Source organism: Chlamydotis macqueenii, chromosome 2, assembly GCF_036417535.1.
Source record: "Chlamydotis macqueenii isolate bChlMac1 chromosome 2, bChlMac1.mat, whole genome shotgun sequence".
In the NCBI taxonomy this organism is placed as follows: domain Eukaryota; kingdom Metazoa; phylum Chordata; class Aves; order Otidiformes; family Otididae; genus Chlamydotis; species Chlamydotis macqueenii.
The window spans coordinates 88,579,884-88,604,900 of record NC_141557.1 but is presented as its reverse complement, the minus strand read 5'-3'; the positions used below and the strand labels follow the sequence as shown (position 1 = coordinate 88,604,900).

The 25,017-nt window shown below is 36.6% G+C and overlaps 1 protein-coding gene across 1 annotated transcript; it reads right to left on the bottom strand.

Annotated features, from left to right (window-relative positions):
- Positions 1 to 1,364: 1,364 nt before the first annotated feature.
- LOC147601719 (ATP-binding cassette sub-family A member 13-like) lies at positions 1,365 to 24,757 on the bottom strand. The gene is made up of 11 exons (XM_086741486.1): positions 24,594 to 24,757; positions 21,800 to 21,915; positions 20,565 to 20,698; positions 15,897 to 16,099; positions 13,693 to 13,820; positions 12,586 to 12,680; positions 12,165 to 12,341; positions 11,565 to 11,755; positions 8,836 to 8,888; positions 8,067 to 8,184; positions 1,365 to 6,051 (listed from the first exon to the last, which is right to left on the bottom strand). Exons 1-11 carry the CDS (start codon positions 24,755 to 24,757, stop codon positions 1,365 to 1,367), a joined length of 6,066 nt encoding a protein of 2,021 aa, XP_086597612.1.
- Positions 24,758 to 25,017: the final 260 nt, after the last annotated feature.

Below are 25,017 nucleotides of genomic sequence, written 5' to 3'. Positions count from 1 at the left end.
AAGAATCTTGCAGATTTTAGATGCTCTGTAGAAAGATTAATAAGAAAGGATTATTTTCATAACAAGGGTGCTACAGAAAATTCAACAAGTGAAATGTATGGTTGCAATCTTCAATGGACCGTATAAGGATTTCAATACTAACAGCTATTACATTTGTCTAAACTATTTCAAAATCATAACATAATTCCATCTTAAAAAAAAAAAAAAAAAAAAACACTAAAAAAAACCCCACCAAACACATTTTAATCAAGGTAGCAAGTCGTCAGCTTTCTTAAGAACTTAGGAGTGCTAGAAAGTACCTTAGCAAAATAAGCACAATCATAATGGCTTCAGAAACACTGAGAGCCCACAGTATATACTGACTCAATGGCAAAGAGCAGAATACTCAAAATCTCTCAATAATCAGCATTTGGAGAAAATAAACCACTTTTCTAGTATTTGCTTTTTATGTTTAAACAGATTTGGCTAACACCTGTCACTGCTGACCACTGGTTTGACATATTTGCATAAAATTAATCATAAAGGTCTAAATCAGAGTCATGCATCAGTTTCAGTATGAAGTTTCTCAGCTGGTCTATGTCAGTAGAATCAGTAGCTCCATCAGCAAGACAATCTAGAGCTGTTTGGAGCAATCATCTTGTGGGACTCATTCAGTATGTATTACTTAAATGCAGCAACTCCAGTCCAGCAATACTTTTATTAAATAAGTTGTCAGTAAGCACTTGCCTAAAATACAATTTCCTCTGCTGCTGGATTACATTTGATTTGATTAATTGAGCAATAATTACCTTCAGCTCAAATTCCTTCAGAAACTGTATTTGTTAAATTGAACAACTTAACATTGTAACTATAGCCCCAAAAAGGTCATCTTGTTTGCATGTCATCAGTAAATTTACGTTTCAAATTAATTAAGACATTTCAAATACAGTATATCTACATTTGGATATAGAAAGAAAAAAAATAACACCACAAAACATTAGTCCCAAGCACTCCTTGACATTTAGCTCCATAGCCAAAATGACTGCTGTCCAGCAATAACTGTGAGTTCAGTGTTCAGACCCGCAAGGACTTTAAAACACCACTATCTTCAAACATTTGGTTCTATAATAAGTCCAAAAAAAGCACTTTGAGTATCAATACAGATGACTGCAATACATCAGTAACTTGGTCCACACAATGTAATGTGATACCAAATATAGCTAGTCTGAACAATATAAGTTGATACAAAATACTGTTTTACTCAGAGCCACAAATCTGAAATTAAATAGTAATTAAATCAATAAAAATTTTGATTGAGCTGTTTACAAAGAAAGATCCTTTCTGTCACTGTCAGCACACAGTCAAAACGGGTACATAGAAAATGCTCACCTCACTTCTGCCATTATATCCTTATGCAAATCCTTTAGTAAGAAGTCTATTTTGTTTCTGTCATGTTCTGTGGTAGACTGAAATATCATTTGCAAGATCTCTTGCATGTTCTCCAGAGTTCTGTTTTGGGATTGAGTAGAAACTTCCCTATATTGTGTGTTATCAAAAAATGAATCAATGAAGTCAACTATCTGAAGATAAATATTGTTTGTATACAGAGTTTCTTCTATAACAGCAAGATCAACAATTATATTAAGGACATTGTTTAGCAAAACTGAATTAGCAGTATGAGTGCTATTCAATTTTTCTCTGCTAAGATGACGATCAACAAACAATATACCAGTGTAATCTTCCTTGGACTTATTTTGGAACAGTTCCAGAAAGTCAATAATGTCTTTGACAACCAGTAGGAGGTCATTTGATGAATTTTCATTAGCCATAAAGAGAATTAGAGTGTGCATTATTTCAGAATAATTTGTACTGTTACACTCGCATAGAAAGCTGTTCACAATCTCTTGTATGTCTTCAAAACTTCTTAACATAGCATCTACAGATGATGTATTATATTGTTGTATTAAAACATCAAAAGCCATTGAAGAGGACTGTCCAGTGGCTAACCTTAGTAATTGAAACTCTTGATCTATCACTGCAAGTAAGTGTCTAACATTAAAATTCACCAATAAATCTTCTATGCTTGTAACTATAGGAAACCAGAAGTTCTCAAAGTTATCAGATATATTACTGTTTCCATTTAAAGCTGATAATATCATAAGCATTGAGTATGTCTGGTTTCCAACAGAAGACAGCATCATTAAAGGCTGAATTACAGAAAGGAAAGAAAGGACAGCTTCTGTATCCAGGAATTCAGAAACTTCACTGGTCATATTCTTAACATTAGTAAGAACAGCCCTTATAAGTGATGTTCTTGAATGTCGCTTCTGACTTAAACCACCATAAAGATTATCCAGCTGTTCAAGAACATCTTTGGCCATCTCCATTTCTGTTACTGGCATACTACCCAGTGTTTCTATTATTTGTAAAGCCATTTGTGTCTTTGGTGTGGAGGAACAATTGATTGAGGATGTATTATTCACTTGCAGTGGCACAGCATAGAGGAATAGCTCATTCCAAAAATCTATCAGCTCTTTGAGAACTGAGCCATTTACATGATGGAACTCAGAAAACTTCAAAAGAATAGAGTTCCATTCTTTGATCTGACGAAAAAAGCAAGTCAGATTGCGAGTAATATCCATCTGAAAGTCTTCCATAGTGCATAAGGAACTGTCCTCCAGAGCAATGAGTTTCAGCTCCTTAATGACTTCAATGATGGCATTGTAACTAAGAGTAGAATTGCTATGCACAGGGTCACAGGGTTTAAAAGTGGGATCACTCTGAGGTGTTGCTGTTGTGACAGTCCAACAGAATGCTGCAGGAAAACAAACTGAGGCCTCTGCAGGTTTGTCAGACGTATCTGTCAATGTCTCCAGTAACATTAGAAGACTTTCTACTTGATGAGATAACTCCTCTTCAGTGTACATTGGCATTTTTGCTTCCTGAGTCATTATGAAAGCATATACTTCATTCAGTGCTTCTGTGATGTTTCCATGAGCTAATCTTTCTGTAAGGCTGATGACATCAAGGAGCAGATGGAACATCTCTTCTACATTGTAGACCTCATTTTGTTCAAAAAGTCGTGTTATTTGCCATAAGCCAGTCAGGTTCCAATTACACAAATTGTTCTCAAATGCATCCCACCAGTCTGTTAACATTCCTGACTCAGAGGTCTCAATATACAAAGGTTTGATAATTTTAAAGAAATTATCTAGGCTCCTCTGGACATGTTTGAATTGACTTATCAAGAACTCAACATCCATGCTCCTCATATTTTGCACCAAGGCTACCATATGCTTTAGAAACTCTTTATTGTCTCTTAATGGAAAGCTAATATAACTAGAAGACTTGAAAATTTTAAGTGCCTTCCTTACCAGTTCAACATTCAGAGCTGCTGTTCCTATCAGTTTCTGGAGAAATGTGTTGTGTTCACTCTGCAAGTCTGAGTCAAGGTTACTAATCACATATTGCAAGAACTCCATCAACAAACTGGTATTTTTCTCATGCAAGAAAGTTTCAGTCTCAATATCCAAATGAGAGGAGCTGTTTTCTTGGATTTCAGAAGTTTTATTTTTCAGAAGAGTTTCAACTTCTGCCAAAAGTTCTGCTGAGGAAAGCTGAACGTGCCGAAAAGGATTAAGGAACATCCTCGAAGTCCTGTTAAATCCATGGATTGACTGAGTAAAATGGGTCTTATTTGATGTGTCCCATGAGTGGCCCACTAAATCATTGACAATCATTTTTATTTGCCCTCCAGAGTTATCTAAAAGTGTAAAAATAAATTCAAGCACACTAATATAACCTTTTACATAAAATTCAGGGATAATAGATTTTAAAGTTTTTGCTATAATATTAAAATAAACATTTACACAAATCACATCAGAACTAGTTAGGGAACATTCAGGGAGTATCAAATCAAAAATCAAACTAATAAAATCCATCACATTCATTAGCTTAGCATCTGTCTCAACGTTTCCCAGAGATTTCAGTAAAAATAAAATATGTTTAGCACTTTCAAGGTGGGAAGATAACTTGTATTTTTCACTGAGATTACTTAATCCATGTATCCATGTGTTACAATCCTCTGCTTCATCCACTGTACTATAGAAGTTTAGAAAGGAATGAAGATGAGATGTAAAATTTGTTTGTGAATGGCTTATGTCTTTCAGAGTATTGTTCAAAGTTAGTTTGGTAATATTCTGGAAAACTCTGATACAAACCATATATTTGCCTTGAGGTATACTTTTAATGAAAGTAATTGTCTCTTTTATCTCAGTGAGAATAATTCCAAGTTCCTTTTGGGAGAGCTTGAGAATAGCAGAAAGAGAATTTCCAATGGAAAATACACCAGGACCCCTATCTTCTCCCTCAGATCCTCCTGAGATGAAAGCATCTAGCCAAGAATTCAAAAACTCTCCATCTACAACCTTCAGTATAGATTTCTGCAATTCAGTTATCATGACTCCCATAATTTCTAAACCACTTTCTAAACTGTTACCTTTAAGCAAGCTTGCAACATCAACTGCATTGTTAAATAAACCTTGAAGATTAGAAAGAAAAGCTTCAAAATCTTTCCAGTCATTTAAATCACCACCTCCTTCAAATATTTTTAATAGATTCATTGCTGCTCTTGTAGCTTCAAGAATAACCATAGCTGTATTATTGCACAGTTCATCATCAGTTGCATTTAAAAGACTTTCGGAGAGATCTGCTAAATAATTTCTTAGATGGACAAAAAAGGTTGAATTCAAATTTAAGATTTTGGATGCTTCTTCAAAAATTTCTGTCCAGGTTTGAAGCCATGTAAAAGTGCAGTGCAATGCAGAAGGCACACTTATCTTATCTCCCAGGTTTGTTATATTAGACAGAACACTGTCCAATGGAAGCAGAAGTAAGTCATAAACCTCTGCTGAATGATCTACAGAAGTACTGTTTGACAGATAAAAATCAATGCACCCATTATTTACCAGGCATTCTGGGGAGATATCAAGAAACTGTTCCAAATAACAAAAGGCAACTGTTTGGAGCTCTTCATCTATAAACAAGGTTTTAAGGATGCTCAGAGTGCTATAGACAACTTGCATCTCTTTTTTTCCTTTCTGTGCAAGAGACTGGGCCTGAAACTCTGTGTAGTTGTAAATGATTAGTATCTTTTCACAGATAGGCTTACTGGTGAAGTTCCAGAGAAGATCAAAAGTTTCAGACAGAAAATCAAAAACTTCATCCCTATCTTGGAAATCATGCCATACGTTAAAAGATGAAATATCTTTTGAAGTTTCATAAAGAAATGTTAAAACAGTGCTATTGCTTTCTATATTTAAAATCAGATCATCACTGTGATACAGAGACAAAAGTATTGGAACAAGTGAGGCCACACCAGTGCTGTTTAATTGTTTTATGTTTTTGAAGAAATCGTGCACAATTTCTTCTATTTCTTGTACTTTATATATAAAAGTTGCATTTGAGAGTATTAAAGAGGAGGCATTACTGACGCCATGAATTGTGCTGAAAGACACATTGACATGATCATCAATCAATGATCTGACCTCATACAGATTCCTTAGGAAGTTTTCACTTAAGTGTTTTAGGTGGTTCAATGCAGCAATATCTAAGTCTGGCCAACCAGTCAGGATATTTTGGAGCAATAGCATACTTCTACTAAGGATTTTACTTTCTGTAATGGAAAATATAATTCTAGATAAGCTCTCCAATACCTCCTCTTCTTCCACTTGACTCAAATGAGAGAGCCTAGAATCAAGTTCATAGAATAAAATTTTCACTATATGCCAGAAAACTTCTGTCTTCTCTTTTGTCTGGAATCTCTGAAGAGGCTGGAAAATTTTTTGAAGCTCATTATGGAGTTCAGAAACTGCAAGTGAGAAATTGGTGGCAGATTCCTTCCCCTCAGCAATTTTTTTCATCCATATAATTGTATTATTCAAGACAGTTACGATTAGAGACTGGTTTGAAGAACCTGAGAAATTATAATGCCTCATTTCTTCTGCAAATTTGACAATATTAAAAAGATTATCTATTTCCTTTTCATCAGAAATCCAGAAGTTTTCTTCTCTCCTCATAAAATATTTGAAAGACATCAAAATCCTGAAAAATTAAGCACATTTTTTTTCTTGTTAGTTACATAGCAGGCTGACAAGAATTGGTTAAATATGTATTTTATAATTTTAGAATATAGGTTTATGTACTTAACTCAAAGAAAGTTCAAATATCATTTAAATAACAGTCACAAATTAATCACCACAAAACCTGAAGTAACAGAAATAACAATCACTTTGGTTTTCGAAAATGTGCTACAACTCACTGAAAAGTCACAGTCACATTCAAATCAAAGCCTGAATGCAGGCAGTTAGGTTAAAGAAGTGTGCATTTATCAGCAATTATAATCAAGTTTGTAAGCCATCAAGAGTCAAACATCTTTAATTTAAGTACACCACATTTTCAGCTGCTGAAAAGAGCAAAGATTTATGCTCTACAGACTAATTATTTTATAGAAAGGAATGTATCAATAAAATTGATTAAAACCTCTAATTTTCAGTGAATTCTGAATAATTTTTATTGATAATTATTGAAAGCCAAAATGTTCCAGTTGACTGACTGATAGTTGAGCGCTGCTATTTTAATATCTAGAAAAAAACACCAAAATATGAAATCGCAGTGAAAATTTGAATACTCCAACTGATGTTTCCAATGTGTCAATACTATTTATCAAAAGAAAAAAAAAATGCTTCCTAGCTCTGTAAGATTAGTCAAGATTGAGGTGCATGGAAAAAGGAGCATTCCAATGCAAAGGTCTCGAGTTGAAAACACCCTTCTCCTTAAATATGTTTTCTTTTAATATTGTTAATAGAACACCACACACCATTAAAAAGCTTTGTGAAGGAACTTCTCTGTCAATTACTGAAATGGCTTCTACAGTAGAGAAATCAAGATATCAAACATTGAAAAAAAAAAGCATTCCCCACGTAGAATCTCTTTCCTAGATATATTCAAGTGAAAGAAATACCTCTGCATCTATAGCAAAGGAACCCTGATGAAGTCAGGTGATTTGGTAAGTACTACTCTCTAGAGAAAACAGCATATACTCCAGAAACAGCATTTAAGACCAAATCCAAATCCTTGCCCTAGTAAATGTGTCTGTATTGATCTTTATTATAAAGTTGGGAAAGAGCACAAAAGAAAAGGAATTGAACATTCAAGATATCAATTTGTATTCTACTCCTTAACCTCCATTTTGGTTTTTTTTTTTCTGTAGATATCAAGAATATTTAAGATTTTCAAAACCCCAGACAGGACTTCTTTGTTTCTAGAGTCCATTTTAATCAAGCTGCTAAAGTCCCTGTCAAGTTCTGCTTGAATTAAAAGCATGATATGACCTGTCTACAGTGGAGCAAATATTCCAATTGTACCATTTATAAACTTTAGATCCGTCATCTTTCACTGCATTTATAGTGGTTATTTCCATTTGATAGGTTAAACAAGGGACTGATTTAGCAAAGAACTAAATAGCACCATAATGAAAAGTAAAGTTCAAAGTCCAGAAATGTAATTTAGAAATTATTCTTATCTTTTAATAGCTGTGACCACCAGCACAGCTCGGTAAATAGTTAATAGCATTTAAAGCAGAGGCAGCACTCAACAATCAGTCTGAAGTTGTTCCATGAGGGACTTTTTTTTTTGTTGTGTTTTTTTTTAAATAGAGTGATGATTAAATGGCTTCTGTTTCACTGTTCATCTACACATTAGCAGGGCTATAATGCAAGTAACTTAGTGACAAGAAGTCCTTGTAACCATACATGACAATAATCAGGAGTTCACCACTTTGGTTACTACTGATAACACACCAGCAATTGAGATGTCTTTTTTTAACACTTTTGAATGACAGTCACCAAGACATAACATTCTTTGCATTATTCTATTTCTTCCCAATAATACTGAAAAACACCAGTCACTTGGTGAAAAGAGGCAGGGTAATTATGTTCAAGAATTAAAAAATTCCAAAGTGGAGGTGGGATAAAGGATTTCTGGAAAATGGCTAAACAAAGAAATTATATTGAGTAGTTCAAGCTTACCTTGCCCAGGAAACAAATGAGGAATAATCTTGTAAGTTGTGCAGAAATGCTAAATAATAACTTAGAATGGTCTTCAGACTGAGCTTTTCTCTAGAACATAGAGATGCATAGAGTGCACCTGCAAAGAAAATAAAAATTTCAACATCAAAAGACAGATCAAAAAAAGTTTTTATGAACACATATATGAACCACTTGATTGACTTCCACTGAAACAACTTCAATAAGTCCTATCAAATTTAGTAGAATTTGAGTGTGCAGAAAGAGAAATACATTATGTACGTTTTAAAAGAAGTAAACATGTAGTTCTTAAAGAGTTTTATGTAAGTTTTACTGATTTATTTAAAGGAATTAAATGCAGAATCAGTAAATATCATCTCTAAATAGCACCATATGCCAATATCTGTATTTTCCTTACAGAATTCCTTACAGTAAAATTCAAATACAAATATTCACAAAAAAAAAAAAAAAAGGAAAAATAGATGGTATCTTTTGAATCATACATGAACAGCAGAATTAGTTCAAATAAAATTAGTTTTATCATACCAGAGCACACTTAGTGCTGTACACAGAACTAAAATAAACTTTAATATTTCTTTTTCCTTGGAATTTCAGTAAAGATAAAGCAGTTCTGTGAAATTCACTATTACTGCTCAGATAAATATGTGGAACTGTAATAGATTAAAAAACCTTTACAGTCAATTCACATTTGACCAGTTAATTTCACTAACACAGTTCTTTGATTAAAAAAGTACTGCTTAGTTTTGCATACATTCCATAGCTGCCCACTTACTGATGAGGGATTCAGCACATTTCTGACTAACTCTACAAAGAAAAAGAGCAGAGAGGAAAAAGGAAAAAAAAAAAGTGTATTCAGAAAAATAGAACTTTAGCAAAAATAAGATATTTCACAAATCCCAAGAACTAGCTTAAAAAAAAAAAAAAATACAGTAGTAACCTCAATCCTTCAGAAGATGGAAATATAAGTGATCAAAAAAAGGAAGAATTGGAAGCATGGTAAGAATACTTAAAAGAAACAAATAGGTGATCTTGAATGAGGTTATTTTTTTAGAGCTGTTTGAATCATCCACATTGTGCCCTGCTTCATAGCTCCACTAAAACAATGGGAAGAGTAACACAAACGTTTAATGAGAAGGAGTTATGAACATTCCTCAGCATAAATCTCAGATATTTCAAAGGTTTCCCCAGATAATGAAAAACTAGTGTATTCCAAGAAAGTTAACAGCAGATGGGTGAGGACATGTGGAATATCACAGGACAACTGGGATGAAGGAAATCAAGTATGAAGTCCTTGCCTAGTATAAAACAAGCCTAGAAATACCTCTACTGGGTGACCAGCTAGTCTGGTCTCCCATTTATATCCTGGACTTAAGATGTCTTCCTGACAGAATACTGTTGCAAAAGTAGAGACTCAACCAGGTTCAACCAGTTGTAATTTTCCTCATAGAAACAGACAATCCAAAAATTTTCCAGTTGGCACTAAAGTCACAGCTGCTTACCAGAGTCAGTCTCTCTGTATATTATAAGTTTTCCTTGCTAATGATTCAGTCAGCTGGTGAATCCTAAGGCTGATGAAAACACAAACAGAAACAGGCTCACAACTATCACATTTTCCCTTTCTGAGGAATATCATACTCTAAACCAGACAGGGAACCATCAGAATGAAGCCTGTGCTGTGCAGTCACTGCCTCCTCACCTGACCGACCTCCCGTGGAGCCTGCTTCCTCATTCACATATTGAGTTACCTCGCATGTCCAACTGATAAAAGTTGTTAAATCCTTCCAGTATCGGTTTCCCTCAAAAGCAAAAAAAATGTCTTCAAGTGTATTGTTAATTCTGAAACGACACAGAAAACAAGGCTACCATGATTAAACCAGTGATTTCTTTCAAAGTTGAATTTCCTTGTGAACACATGCTGCTTCTCTGTAAATTTCTACCTAAATTCTATTGCTACTTTATGCATACAGGCAGTGCTATTGACTTAGAGAAGAACTGGTGCAGGCAGGCTAATAGCAGAGTCCTTTCCTAAAGAAATCAGTGGCATAGCTATTACATCACTCTAACCACAACTAGACTTTACTACACAGGTTTGTGAGCAGAAAATAAAAAAAAAATAAATTAAAAGCCTTTTAAGGAACGCCCAACAAAATTCTCTGGTTCAAAAAGTAGCATTTTGAAACTGAAAATAATTATGGAGAAATGCTTCCTCTTATCCTGAAATAAACCTTTGCATTAAAAAAAATCATTGCTCTGTCCCTGAAAAAAAAAAAAAAAATCAAACAAAACAACAAAAAAACACCTTGCATAAAAGTAGCACTAAGCTTTTCTTGCTCTTCAATGTTACTTCAACACAAGCCCCTACTCCAGGGGCCTTTTAGCTCTATCAATGTTTTTGATGCTCAAAAAAGAAAAAGTAAAACTAGTCCTCCCAGTGATTTCACAGTCACTTAGAAACATTGAGGGTGGGAATGCAATCAACCATTGACCAGCCAGCAGCAAAAGGGACAAGAAAAATTACATACATTTACTAACATCTAAGATGTTACTAGTATCTGTGGATGTAATCCCTGCTGCCAATGAAGCTTGTGGAATTTCTGACAGATTCTTGAATGCTTAGAGCTAAAGTTTTACTGCTTCAATAGCAAACTCTTCTGTCAACTTTCTCATACACATAAGTAGTGTAGATAGTTGTCTTCTATACATGTTTAAGTTTGAGACCTAGGACATCTGTCCAGTAGAAATGCAACTTCACATGAAATTCATTTTGCTTATGCTTTACATTGCCAAGCAAGAATAATAAAATCTTATCCTATTTTAAAGCACTTTACTGATATAGGGATTTGTCTGTAATATACTCTTATTTAACACCATTAAAGCTTGAAATCAGCAGAATTACTGAGTCATTGCAAATGACAATCAACATAATAAACAGATGAATGGATTTTCTGTCAAAATAAGGAATGGTGACCACTTGATGTGTTCGGAAAGCAACTTGAGGCTGCAATACCCTTCCTAGTGCACTTTCTAACTACTCTGTCTTTAATGTTTTCCTGCATCTCCCAGGAGTCTTTCAGATCCAAGTTTCCAAGCATCCTGAGCAGCACACTAACAGAGAGGTACGTACCAGGAACCAGGCTGAAAAGTATGAGAAAATGCCTGAATGTGAGGAGATGAAAAGGGAGAACAGGCTTTTAAGAATCCTAGACACCTTTCTATCCTCAGCCTGTTTCCACCCCTACTCCCCCAAAATACTGCTACTAATTATTAAAAAAAAAAAACAAAAAACAAAAAAACAAAAAAAAAAACCCATCCTCTACCTTCCTGTTTGTGCTTATAGAAAATTGTTAACACTGGGTGGTCGTCAAAAGCAAAAAGCAGGGCTTTAGCCTTTTTATCTATTCAGTTACTGATCATAATATCTTACTTCAGGCTGGTACCAGTCAGGATCTTTACGTATTAAAAGGTATACAAGATACATACAGTGAAAAGAGCAGCTGTTCCTGACAAGAACCAAAATGGACATCCTCCTCAGATGGTGCCTCTGTGCTCAGCAATTGATTAATTTCACAGTAATAAACATAATTTTCCGTTAGCTGCTCTTCGATTTCTTGCCATCCCAAAAAATCATCCATTATAGAGTCTGGCACACTCTGGCGTCCCTGAGTTATTTTCTGCAGAAGCAGGACCTTTCACAGTAAAGAAATCAATATTTGAAACCAGTAAAAGAGAAACTCACTTGAGACTTTGGCTCTGCTTCTTAGATTTGTAATATTGATGATATTGAAATCCAACACAAGACACATTAAATGAGCAGTCTTTCAAATCCTCTCAATTTTTTCTGGAAGTCACATCTACTTAGTGTGTTAAAAATGTCCCATACACTCAAGAGACTTCTCAGGACCACGTCTGCCTTGCTCTCAAGGACATTTTAATCAGTTTGAATAATCAGTTACCTATCCATTTATTAACAGCAAACACTAAGTAGCAAGCTATAACTCCTGGTAATTCATTACATTTTGTAATAATAGTAGAAGTAAGGCACTGCAAGTTTAAACATGAAAAGAATTCAGAAACACTTACAGATTCCTTTAGTGACTGGACCTGGTTACTTAGATTGAAGATCACCTCTGAACCATTGCCAGGGCACACGTATGTTGCCAAAATGTCAATGTCATCTGAGCCCTGTGGAAGCCTCAAGGTCTTCTTAAACATTGTAAGCATGTCATTGCATATATAGGAAGCATTGCTCAGCAACATCTAAAATTTAATGAATATGGTATCACTTTAAAAATTAATTCATGGTGAAGGAACAGATTTAATTCACATTCCATATTAATTTTCACCATGAAATGTCAAAAGATAAAAAAGTACAAAGTAAAGTTGGACCAAAACACTGCTGAAAAAGAAGTGAAATTATCTACTTAGCAAGTATTTTTTACTCCCCAAAATAAGCCTCTACAGCTTTATGCAAATTAATACACAAAATTAAATAACAACATACCTGTTTTATCTCCACAAAGAGCTTTCTGACGTCTAGATGAATTAATCCATCTCTTTGGGTAAAAGGAATCAGTTTTTCCAGGCTATGTAAAGCTTCTGTAAGACATTTCCCCCCATACCCCACAAAGAAAATAGTTAACCTACAGAGTAATTCAGGGACAGTAGAGTAGGAAGCATCCTTCTGGGAAAGAATACTGTGCATTATCTGGTTTAAAAATACAGCAGCTAGAGAGGCATAATGGTTTCACTTTATTGTAAAGTCATATGCCAGTCTCAAGTAATTTAAGACTATCAATGTTTCCACAAGGACTAAAGCATTTTTCACATACCTAATTACACCTGAGTAATACAAGTGTTCTTCCTATATATACCCATATGCCTGCATTATAGTCTTGCAGCTCTCCACTGAAAGACTTTTGGGCATCATGGAGACGAGCATCACACAATCTGAGTCCTAGCACACCCTATAATATCATAAATGTATTCCAAATTGGAAAGTCACAATTCCTGAACAGACATATTTAAGAGAACTTCATGGGAGCTAGTTCATCTTATTCAGTAAAACTGCGTAAAACTGATCCAATTCCCCAACTTCCTGTAAAATACACCTCCACTTGCCCCGAGTTCTTCAATACTGTCACTCTGCTTAAAGAGATCAGAAAATCTGTATGTCCAGCTCAGCATTTTCCTTCACTTGCAATGACCAGCCAGAAAAATCAAGCTGTATCTAAATCTAAAACCAACACTTCTTGTTCACAAACAACTGATGGCATCAGAAACTTCTCAGGCATTGATAATTTCAATTTTTATGAAGTAGGCTCTTTTTCTTGAGTTAGATCTTTAAAGAGCAGCAGCATACAACATCGCATAAGATACCTAAGAAAACTGATATTCCTGATATGAAAAGTGGGAACAGGTACTAGGTTGTGTTCTATCATCACTAAGAGAAAGAAAATTTCAGGAATTCAAAAGCTGCTCTAAATATCTAAGTGTGACATGTATTACAGAGCCCAAATGCTTTCTTAGAGGTAGAATGTCATCCATTTCCCATGTTACTCTGTGGAAGCTATTTGAGTGCTAGTAATGAGTAACCACCATGCAGCTTTACCTTCAGTGAAGTATAAATACTGTGCTATCACATTCCTTATAGCTCCATCTACCAGAAGCAATTTCTTTGTAACAGGCCACTGAGGTACACCCTGGAGTACAGACTGCATTCTCTCCAGATGCAGAATTCTGCAATCAAAAGAGGTAGAGCACAGAATCGTTATGTACTACAAACAAAAAGGTAAAGTTGCTGAAAAAATATGGGATTTTTTTGGTTGTGGAGTCACTATACCATCTACTTTGTAGTTTCTTACAACAGCAGCAATATACCAGTTTCCTTTTTTTTAAAAAAAAAAGAACCAAACTCCAAAATATACTACTAAATTGTTGAACAATTTGACTGCAGTCTCCCTCTTGACAGCAGATAATGGATTTTAGAAAAACCTTGGCAAACAAAGGCAACAACAGCAAAAACAAAACAAAAGAACCCCTCTAACTCTCAGCATTGACTGCTCAGCCTCCCAGGTGAGAAGTACAACTTGTTTTCATGGACAAGTCTCCTTCTTTTCAGACTAATTTACGTGAAGGCCAAACCCATTAATGTTAGGGAAGATTTACATACAAAATAATCTCCTTTCCTCCTCTTTGTAGGGAAAAAAAAAAAAAAAAAAGAAAGCGTTCATTTTCTATCAAGCCACTTACTTTACTAAAAAAAAAAATTGTTTATGAACACTCAAAGGTGGGAAAAGAAGATAGTGGCTGCTATTCCACCAGCACCTGTTAGGTTAAGCACACAAGTTATATACCTGTTTATAATCCCACATCAGTGAGATTCAAAACATCTTTCATTTTTTGTGTCCCTCTCCAAACAGATTTGTTTGGAAATGGAAAGAGGCCTGTGTCCATTATATAAGTTCATTAAAATAGCAACAAATCCAGAACCAAAGATATTACCTGGTCACTTCCCCCTTGGGGGTGTGCTGTATTAGAGCACTTTCTATCTTTCAGATTTATCCTCAGATCTTGACTTGGATAGAATGAATCATACCTCCTCCAATGAACAAGGACAGCTATTACAAGCAGTTCCAAATTGAGGCCAACATTATAACTCCCAGAGGCGATGCAAGTCATCCAATGCACAGTTAGAAAGAAGTATCAGTTCCTGTGGTCTGCCATAGAGTATTCATGAGGCTCTGCCAACTCTGCAAACATTAACTTCCTGTATCCACAACTTTTAAATCCTGTGTAGAACCTTCCAGATCATTTATAAGAAGTTCTTTTTTTTTTAATAGATAGGGAAACAGAGCTCTTAAACTACTTTGCTTTGCATAAATCACCCAGAATAATCATCTTTGTTTTATTTTAAAACATATGCTGTCAATCAGAATACCTGAAATTAAACCATACAAGCTTGTAGTTACACTTGTCCTGACATGGAAACTGCAGGCATTTCCAAAGTTGCAACAAAATAGATTTCTACTAGATTAGTGACCCACTGCTGAAAGAATAACTCTACTGGACAGGAAAATTTGGACTGCTTCAACAAAATAAGTCATTTTGAATAAGTACAGAATTTATAGCTGTATCTTCATATAAACTGCTTACATTTGCATTAAGTGATAAGCCAAATGAGGAACTTGAAACTCTAAGAAAAGTTCAAAAACACTAAAAGAATCTTAGCCCCAGAGTGCCCTAGATAAGATAGGAAGCTACATCTATATATAAACACATAGCATTATATTGTAATTCTGTTCCCCATAGTAGGCTTCTGTTCCAAGATCTCCTGCACAAACTAACATGGGCATTACTACTACAACAAAAATCCAAAACATTTCAGATGCACTGGACTTGCTGTAGATGAGTAGATTGATCCTATAGCATACATTCATGAGAAGTATTACTGAGTCACAGCAACTATTTGTGGGAATCAGACTTTATTTGCAGAACAAGACGAAGAATTCAAGTCCTAGTTTAAAATGCTTAATTACACACAGCTGCTGATTCTTACAAGTCCTGATCATCTACTCAGGTCCTCTGCTGAACCTGTAAGTAGCTACATTTTCAATCACAGATTTAATTTATTTTTCAGAACGTGTGTGCATCAGCACAATTATTTGACTGTATATGAGGTTTTGAATTGCAGAATAAAAAATAAAAACACAAAACAGACAAATATCAGAAATCAACTAAATGTAATGTGAAAATAAATACTCGAGTTGATCTGAACTTTATGAGACAAGTTGCAGAAAGAAGAGTATAACTTACAGATCATGAGATGCAATATATCCTTCTGAAAAGTAGGCATCTGGTTTCTCATTCCAGTGCTGGATTAGTGTATTTATCTCTGAAAAAAGTTCCCTGGATTCCCTCTCATCTAGAAACTGAGACGTCAAATCAGCCATGATTCTTTCAAGTTCCAAAAGAAGTTTCTGAGAGAGCCTGCTGCTGAAGAACCATTGCTCAAATACCTAGGAAATTGAATGCAAAACAGAATGCACCTTGTTAGAAAATCAAAGCTTTCTTACTTAGACAATATATAGAATTTGCCTGTCTTAAAAAAAAAAATAAATCACAATCAACAACGATAGTAAAATTTCTCCCTAACAATGTTTCTAGACTCTGAAATGTCTGGCTTCAGAAAGGTTGACTTTCAATACAGTTTGGACTGACCTACAAGTTGGCAATGTAACATACTACACCATACAGAGAACTAACATCCTATGCTGTGCTGTCCTTGCCCAAAGACCCCAGAATGGTAAAAAGATGGCCTGAGACTGAACACAGCCAAAAGCAGACCTCCATGGTCAGTTAGTCAGATTTGCTTTCCCTTACAGGACTTCTGCATACATTACCAACACAATGGAAGGCAGCAACCTCAACATTTTTAGGGCCCCATTACAGAAAGAGATGAATGCATGCTCCCATTGTATTGCCTAAAGCAGGGCATACCAAGGCCTGTCCAAACCTACTGACTACTCTCCTTTCCTCCACTATTACGTTTTTTTAATGCCAAGTGGTTATAACAGATTTTTACTGTAAGAGATGTCCTGTTCACCAAGGGAATTCCCAGTGGCCAGCAGCTTACAGTACTTCAAGTTGCCATCACAAAGATGTCAGCTATCATGAAGTTTTAAAATAATGGCTGAAATTATTACTGGATTTTCCTACAGCTACAATAGCAATTAGTCCATTCATTTTGGCAATCACATTAAATTATTACTTCAAGTAATTACACATCAGTGAAACCTTTATCAAGAGAGAAATCAAAGGCTACATTTTTGAGAAAATTGTTCTGGTTTCATTTAGTGAGGGGGGGCCTAAGGTGGCAGCTTCTGTAGGAAACTACTAGAAGTTGCTCCCCTTTGTTCAGTGGACTCAGCTGGGCCTAGGGCAGACCCACTGCTGGCCAGGGCTGAGCCAATTGGCAGCAGAATGTTCTGTGATAATGCCTCTGCGATAACGAATTTAAGAAGGGGAAAAAAAAAAAAAAAAAGAAAAACAAAGAAAGAGAAGATGTGAAGGAGCTGAGCAGGGGTGGCGCTAGCCTTGTGGGCTTTGCAGGCTTCACCCTCTGGCCTCCCACCGGGCAGCAGACTGGGCCCAACTCGGCCAGGCCCAGCTGCAAGAAGTGGAGAGAAGATGAGATGTGAAGAGAACGTGAGAGGCGTCTGCCCGAGCCTGACAATGAAGAATTTCTTGTGAGAGGAACAGCTGCAGGCACCAAGGTCAGTGAAGAAGGAGGGGAAAGGAGTAATGCAGCTCCTGGCCAAGATTCCCCTGCAGCCTGTGCTGATGACCATGGTAAGGCAGGTTGTCCCCCTGCAGCCCATGGAGGTCCACGGAGGGGCAGAGATTCACCTGCAGCATGTGGAGGACCCCACACCGGAGCAGGTGGAGGCCTGAATGAGGCTGTGGCCTGTGGAGGGCCCACTGGGGCAGCTGTTCTGGAGGGACTGCACCCCATGGAAGAGATGACCCACACCAGAGCAGTTTTATGAAGGACTGTGGCCCGTGGGAGGGACCCCACACCGGAGCTGAGGAGGAATGCGAGGAGTTCTTCCCCTGACGACGAAGTAGCAGCGTAAAACAACGCGTGATGAACTGACCGCAATCCCCATTCCCTCTTCCCTCCTGTGCCGCTTGGGAGGGGAAGGTAATAGAGATAATGTTAAGCCTGGGAAGAGGGAGGGGTGGGAAGAGGTTATCTTGTTCTCTGTCTCATTCTCCTGCTAGTTTTAGTAATAAATGAATAGTTTTTCCCCAAGTTGAGTCTGTTTTGCCCTAACGGTAACTTTAAGGATTTTCTCCCTGTCCTTATCTCAAACCTCAAGCCGTTTTCCTTATATCATCTCCTCCTATTCGCTTGGAGGGTGGGGGGAGTGAGAGAGAGACTGCGTAGTCTGGTCCCGATCGGAACTGAACTGCAACAGAAATACATGATAAGCTCCACACCCTTTCTTTCTATGATATTGCAAACATCTCCAGAGCAGCTTGATACAGAGCTGATATTTTTTAATGGAAAAACCCCATATTTCAGTGGAAAAACAAACACCAGCATTAAGGCAGTTAGGTAAGTGTTTTCCTTAGGAACATCTGAATAGTTTATCTTTTTCTCTATGCAACTAGAAATATATCATCATACAGACTGCATGCCAAGCTGTTCTGCCAGAGCAGAATTTTAAGATACTATACTGGAAATTTGCTCTCATCCCATCCAACATGCTTCGGCCACTATTGCAAGAGATAGTGGAGAGGAATTAAAAATAAATGAATTATATATTATATCTGTCGAGGCCTGTAGCCTGCTTTCAGTTTTGTCCAAAATTCAGGCTCAGGTCGGAGAGTAAATGAGTCTTCCTCCTGTCCGGCATCTGCAGTGAAGTATATTTCACTATATTCCCTATTAGATTTCAAATCTGTATTTGAATTAATGAGAAAATCTGATTAACCAAACACATGGTGATAGATTATATTTCCACTGTAACAATTCTTTATAAGAATTACTTTGTCTTATTAGCAAGAAGAAAAAAGCTCATAACACTAAGATTTAATAGTTAACTCTGATCTTTTAACTGAGTTACTGCTGACAGCCTACATGCAAAAATTAGGAATTTAATCTATTAATTTATTGAAGTCTACCTGTGCGTAGAGTCTGAGCTTGCTGACAGCATGAACAAGATACAGTTTGGCCTCATGAATACAACCCTCTTCATTATTCTCTTTGTTTGCTTCATCTTCCAGCACACTGGACAAAGCAGAGCACACAAACTGCTCCAGTGTCTCTCCTGTGGGAATCTGGCAGGGACATAAGAAATTGATGAGCATCTCAAGAGAGCTGCTGAGTGTCATCTCTACTATCAACTTACTTATATGCTGAAAAAAAGGAATATCACATAGCCTCCTTCAGTGAGAACAAAGCCCATTTAATCCAGCCTCATATTCTGGGGCAAGTACTTCAAAGCACTCCACATGCAGAGTGCTATATAAAATACCAGTGGCCCCATTAGGGTTCTGATACACCAGGCAGAATGATTACATTTGTATATGGAAGGAATTTTCACTATGTAGCTACACCAGTGTTGCTACTTCTACAGTCACTTTCAGACTGATGTTGAATTAACTTGACAATTATACAATAGGCCTACACTAGAATTTTTCACTAGAATCATAGGATCATAGAATAGTTAGGGTTGCTATCTTTAAAGGTTATCTAGTCCCCTGCAAGGAGCAGGGACATCTTCAACTAGATCGGGTTGCTCAGAGCCTCATCCAACTTGGCCTTGAATGTTTCCAGGGATGGGGCATCCACCACCTCTCTGGGCAACCTGTTCCAGTGTTCTACCATCCCCAGTGTAAAAAATTTCTTCCTGAAATCTAATCTAAATCTACCTCCCTCTATTTTAAAACCATTACCCCTAGTCCTGTCACAACAGGCCCACCTCTCCAGCCTGTCAAAGTCCCTCTGGATGGCATCCCTTCCCTCCAGCATGTCGATGGCACCACACAGCTTGGTGATTATACAGCCAACCATAGCTAATAGGCTAACTAGTTCATAGCTAATTTAGTTCAGTTGATCAAACTGGCCATTACTGATATTTCATTAAAAGATCTTTCAAAAGTCAAGGTTTTTTTTATAATTTAGCCCTTTGTTTAAATCAGCTATTTTTATGATGATGTACTCCTCTTCTGGAGTACAACTCTAGTCTGTACCCTGGCAAAGAGCAAACAGATTTCAGATAAATACCAGTGCGTTCTAATTACAAACTGTGGACTTCAGTAGAAATTCAAAAGGTGTTTCAAGTTTTCTGAGGTTCAAACCAGACCCTCACAACAGATCACTTCAGTCTAGAAGAAAGTTTAGAAAACCTTCTCTGAGAAATGAGATTTTCTTCAAAATTTGACACATTGCCAGTGTATTTGAACTGCCCCACTGAGACAACTCATCAAACAAGCATATTCGTATCAAGACTACACAACTGAGAAGAAAGGACTCTTTATGTGCCTTAATTTACACACAGAAGAGACAGGCATTATTTGACCAGCAAATTACATGAAAAATGCTACCTGCCAAATTAATCCAGGCAGCTAGGATCTAGGATCTAGTTTAAAAGCTTAGCAGAGCAAACCCCAGAATTGTCCACAGGACTGCATAATAAACTCAGGGCTTTGCCATACCCAGTGGTGACTTCAGAGCACCATAAATTCATTAATGTACACAAGTAGACCTATTAGCATCTTCATGTGCCGAATTTCCAGCTGAAGCTAAATACATGTATTTTGATGGGAATGAAGCCAGAATACTTAACAGTCTTGTGGCTACTTCACAAATCTAAGATATGACTATAACTTCTGTAAGGCATGGAAAATCCCTCAGGATACAAATGAAAAAAAAAAAAAAGATGAAAGGAATACTGAAATTTTAAAGTGGTTTACCTTTGTTAATTGTGCTGTGTAACTTAGCAGCTTCTCAACATGTAGATCATCAAAGCCAAACCTGGATTCAAGTTCCAATCTCACGGTGTGTGGATTCCACAAAATATCCCCAAGAGAAAGATTATACTGAAAACCTGAAAGAAAAAAAAAAGTCTGTTCGCATTATTCCTTCTTTTTGTTCATGTTGTTTCTTAATAATTCACACTAGATGAGATCCATTACTATGTTTCCAGCCTTAGGGAAAAAAAAAAAAAAAGCAAAAAAAAAAAAAAAAAAACCTGCACCTGAACACCAATTTCACTGGGATAAAATTCATTATTTCATTAGTAATACAGTAAGGTCAGTTAATCTGATGGTATTCCAACAGCTGATACAATAATGGTGAGATGCACAGTGATTGCCAGCAGACCCAGCAGGGTGCCATTCCGAACTGTGTGTCTAATTCTGCACGTAGTCATGCAAATGCGTGCATATAGGTTAGATATGAATCATTGCTGAGAGGGAGAACACCAGGAGAATACCAGAAGACCCACAGAATTCAAGCTCCCCCTCTGTGCAAGGGCTCCAGGAGATCACCTTTGTACCACTTCAGTTTCGGTTTTGACAGTGAAGCGAGACTTAGACCACATGTAATTCTTAGTCTGACCTTCTATGCAGAGCAGACAGCTGCACCTAGAAACTAATTGTGTGCCACCAGACAGTTTGCCAATTAAATTTGTTCTTGACCTTTTCTTGAGGAGTTTTTCTGGGGCCAGCCTACCTTCTCCAGTTAAACTCATCTCCCATACTCAAGCAGCAGATGGGAAAACATAGCACATCAGCTGAGACCAGAATTTATGATAACAGAAGAATGAAGCTTAAAGTGAAACAGCCATAATGCTTAACTTGCATGTGCAAAACAAGAGGCTATCCTCCTATCAAATGGAAGAAATTATCCTTCGCAGTGATTTAGTGTCTCTCCAGAATTCACCACTAAAAGATCATTCTAAACATAATATATGAGACCAGCACATTTTGTTTATGAAATAGTTACCAGAGTCTGACAAAATTTAGTTATAAGTATTTAAAAACCAGATCAATACAGAAATAGGTAAGCACTACAGCAATATAGTTCAATTATTAGATTTTTTACATTAGGTATTTAGCAGAAGCTCAGACAGTTAGTGCTATTGTGTTTTCTCAGCATGCTTATAAGGTACTTACTTAAAAAAAAAAAAATGAAGTTAATTTCTTACCTTCTAAGCTCCTATCCTGTACTGATGCAGCAGTTAAATTCAATGCTGTTTTCACCACTTCATAGAAACTTTTGCTCAATGGCATCATAGCTAGATCCTTCAATGATGCTAAGGTACTGAAAGTGAAAAACAAACCAAAAATCAAGCTCTCTATACAACCAAAAAAACCTGAAAGGTCCTGTTGGAAAAAGATGAAGTTCAAGGAACTGAATATTAAAATACTTTATTTACTGTTGAAAAACTGACATCTTGTGAAATTAGACTTTTCATTAAAAACAAAACAAAACAAAACAAAAACAAGTTGAGATTTTACAGTTAGATTTTCACTCAATTTTCATTAAGGAACTGTCTTCTACAAGGACCAATATCATCTTAAAAAAAAAAAAAAAGAATAGCAGAAAAAAAAAGTGTTAAAAGTGAGAGTAAAAATGAGAGCAAAACCACCACAGGAGTTCTCTGAGTTATCCTCACAATACGGTAGGATGGACACAGAATACTTATCTTTTATATCCACTCAACCTGCAGAGAATAAAAGAAACGTTAAAGTAAGAGAACACTTATTCTCACAACAAGCTAAACACAGGATATTAGAGAAAGCATTGATAAAAATATATCTATTGAATTTCTTACAACTCTCAGTCTCAGTCACTTTGGCTGTGAAACAAAGTTCTTTGTCAATGTAGCTGTAATTTACTCCTTAAAGTTTACATTAAATTTACCAGTTATTTCCTATGGAGTATTCCTTTGTAACTAGGACAAAAAGAAACCAGTTTTGTAAGAGCAGATAAGCTGTTTCCAACATATGTGAGAGGAGGAAAAAAAAATCCCCAAAACCAACAGTATTTAACTTCATCAAGTAGGTGTGAAATTTTCTGTTAAGTGTCTCTGAAAGACACACCAAAAACAGTACAGCAAAGCAAGTGAGAGAAGTTGTAAATTCAGGACCTTTTCTGCTGACTACATTCTGCCTGAGCCCTGTAAGACCTCTATAAATGTATGTTAGTAATACGAAGCTAGTCAAGAAGTGAGCATTGGTTTTTGTGGCTTGCTTTTCAAGTTGTATTAATTATGGCAAATTTGGTCATTGAAGGGCACCAAAGTCTTAAAAAAAAAAAAAAAAAAAAAAAACCAAACTCCAAATGTAAATATCTGAGTCTCCTCTTATTAATCACTTGGGGGTTGACTCCAGCTGGCAGCCAAGCACCTACAGAGCTGCTCATTCACTCCCTTCTCCCGCAGGACAGGAAGAAAATAAAAGGAAAGCAAGAAGACTCATGGATCAAAATAAAGACAGTTTAATAGGTTGTGCTGGTTTTGGCTAGGATAGAGTTAATTTTCTTCACAGTAGCTAGTAGGGGGCTATGTTTTGGATTTGTGCTGAAAACGGTAAGCAGTACTTACACAGAGTCAAGGTCTTTTCTGCTTCTCACACTACCCCACCAGCAAGTACGCTGGGGGTGCACAAAAAGTTGGGAGGAGACACAGCTGGGACAGCTGACCCCAACTGACCAAAATGATATTCCGTACCATATGATGTCATGCTGAGAGTATAAAGCTGGGGGAAGAAGAAGGAAGAGGGGACATTCGGAGTGATGGCATTTGTCCTCCCAAGTAACCATTACATGTGCTGGAGCCCTGCTTTTCTAGAGATGGCTGAACACCTACCTGCTGATGGAAAGCAGTGAATTAATTCCTTGTTTTGTTTTGCTTGCATGAGTGGCTTTTTCTTTACCTATTGATCTGTCTTTATCTCAGCCCATTAGTTTTCTCACTTTTACTCTTCTGATTCTCTTCCCCATCCCACCAGGGGGAAGTGAGCAAGTGGCTGTATGGGGCTTAGTTGCCAACTGGGGTTAAACCATGACATAGGTGAAGCAAAAGTTGTGCATACAAGCAAAGCAAAACAAGGAATTTATCCACTACTTCCCATCAACAGGCAAAAGCCTGATCACTTCCCGGAAAGCATGCATAACAGTTATTTCCCATTCAAAGTCTTTGGCCCTCTGCCTCACCTTGGGGTAAGACTGGCCAGTCTTGCACAGGCAGGCAGGTTTTGTGGCCTCCTCCAGCCTTGTAAATATGTTAATTTACTACATTGACAATTACCTATCAACCTATTACAACCACCTAGCTACTCTGGCCAATACATTTTTACTTTTTCCTAATGATTCCCTTATTCTACTGAAAAATCCTGTAGATAACTTGTCTTAGTCTGTGCTTTTGATACCATGTCTTCCTCTGAATCCAGCTATCCTTCACTTGGGGCAGAAAATTTTCATATTCAGAATATAGTCTCTGTGGGTTTTTTGTTACTGCTTCATTTCTTGCAAGAGAACCTCTTGGATAGCAAGAGGTTTGAGAAACAAAATGGAGTAATTTTCCCAATATTGACCAAGTGCTGCATACACGTTAAGTTGATTAGAATCCAAACTATTTTTTTTTCTTATAGTCATATGCAAATATTCTGTCTTTCAAAAAGTCCCAAAGCACAGTACAAAGTTCAAAGCCATATTACGTGATAGGCTAATTGCAACCATTGCTAAGATGAAGTGACTTCTTGGAGACTCCTAAGGAATCTCTGCTGAGCTGGATACAGATGAAAAATACAGTTATGAAGGAATCAGAATGGGTGAAAACTCCTATCACACCTCTAAAGCAGAATCTGATAAACAGAAAGAAATTTCAGCCTCTTTACACTGGTAAGTATGTTTATTTTATTAAATAGCCAGTGAGAAGAACAAGAATTGCAGGTAAAATATTAAAACAGCTCTTTCAAGAATGTAGAAGTACTTACTTTTGAATAACTTCTAGAAACTGTGCCACAGCAGCTAACCCATCTTCTGTATAAAAGTTGTTCAATTCAAGGCGAGGGAGTGAATGCAGAAGGTTCCAGAAATACGGTTGTTTGTATAAGTTTTCTACTCTATAAATCATTTCCTCCACTTCACCCAAATCCATCTTTATGTGAAGAAAACACATTTACATAGAATCATAGAAGCAACACTTCCATTAAGAGAAAAAAAAATAGCAAGTACCTGTTACTTCCTCTACCCCTGCTCTCTTGAATTTTAAGCCATTTATTTATTTATTTTCAAGTGAAAATGTACCTCCAGTTCTGATAATTGACCGTATCATTTTGGTGGTACATTGAACTTGTGGCAGCTTTGTTCCAAATGTCTTTCTCTGCTGTGATGGAAAGTGGAGCTGGGAGAAAAGCT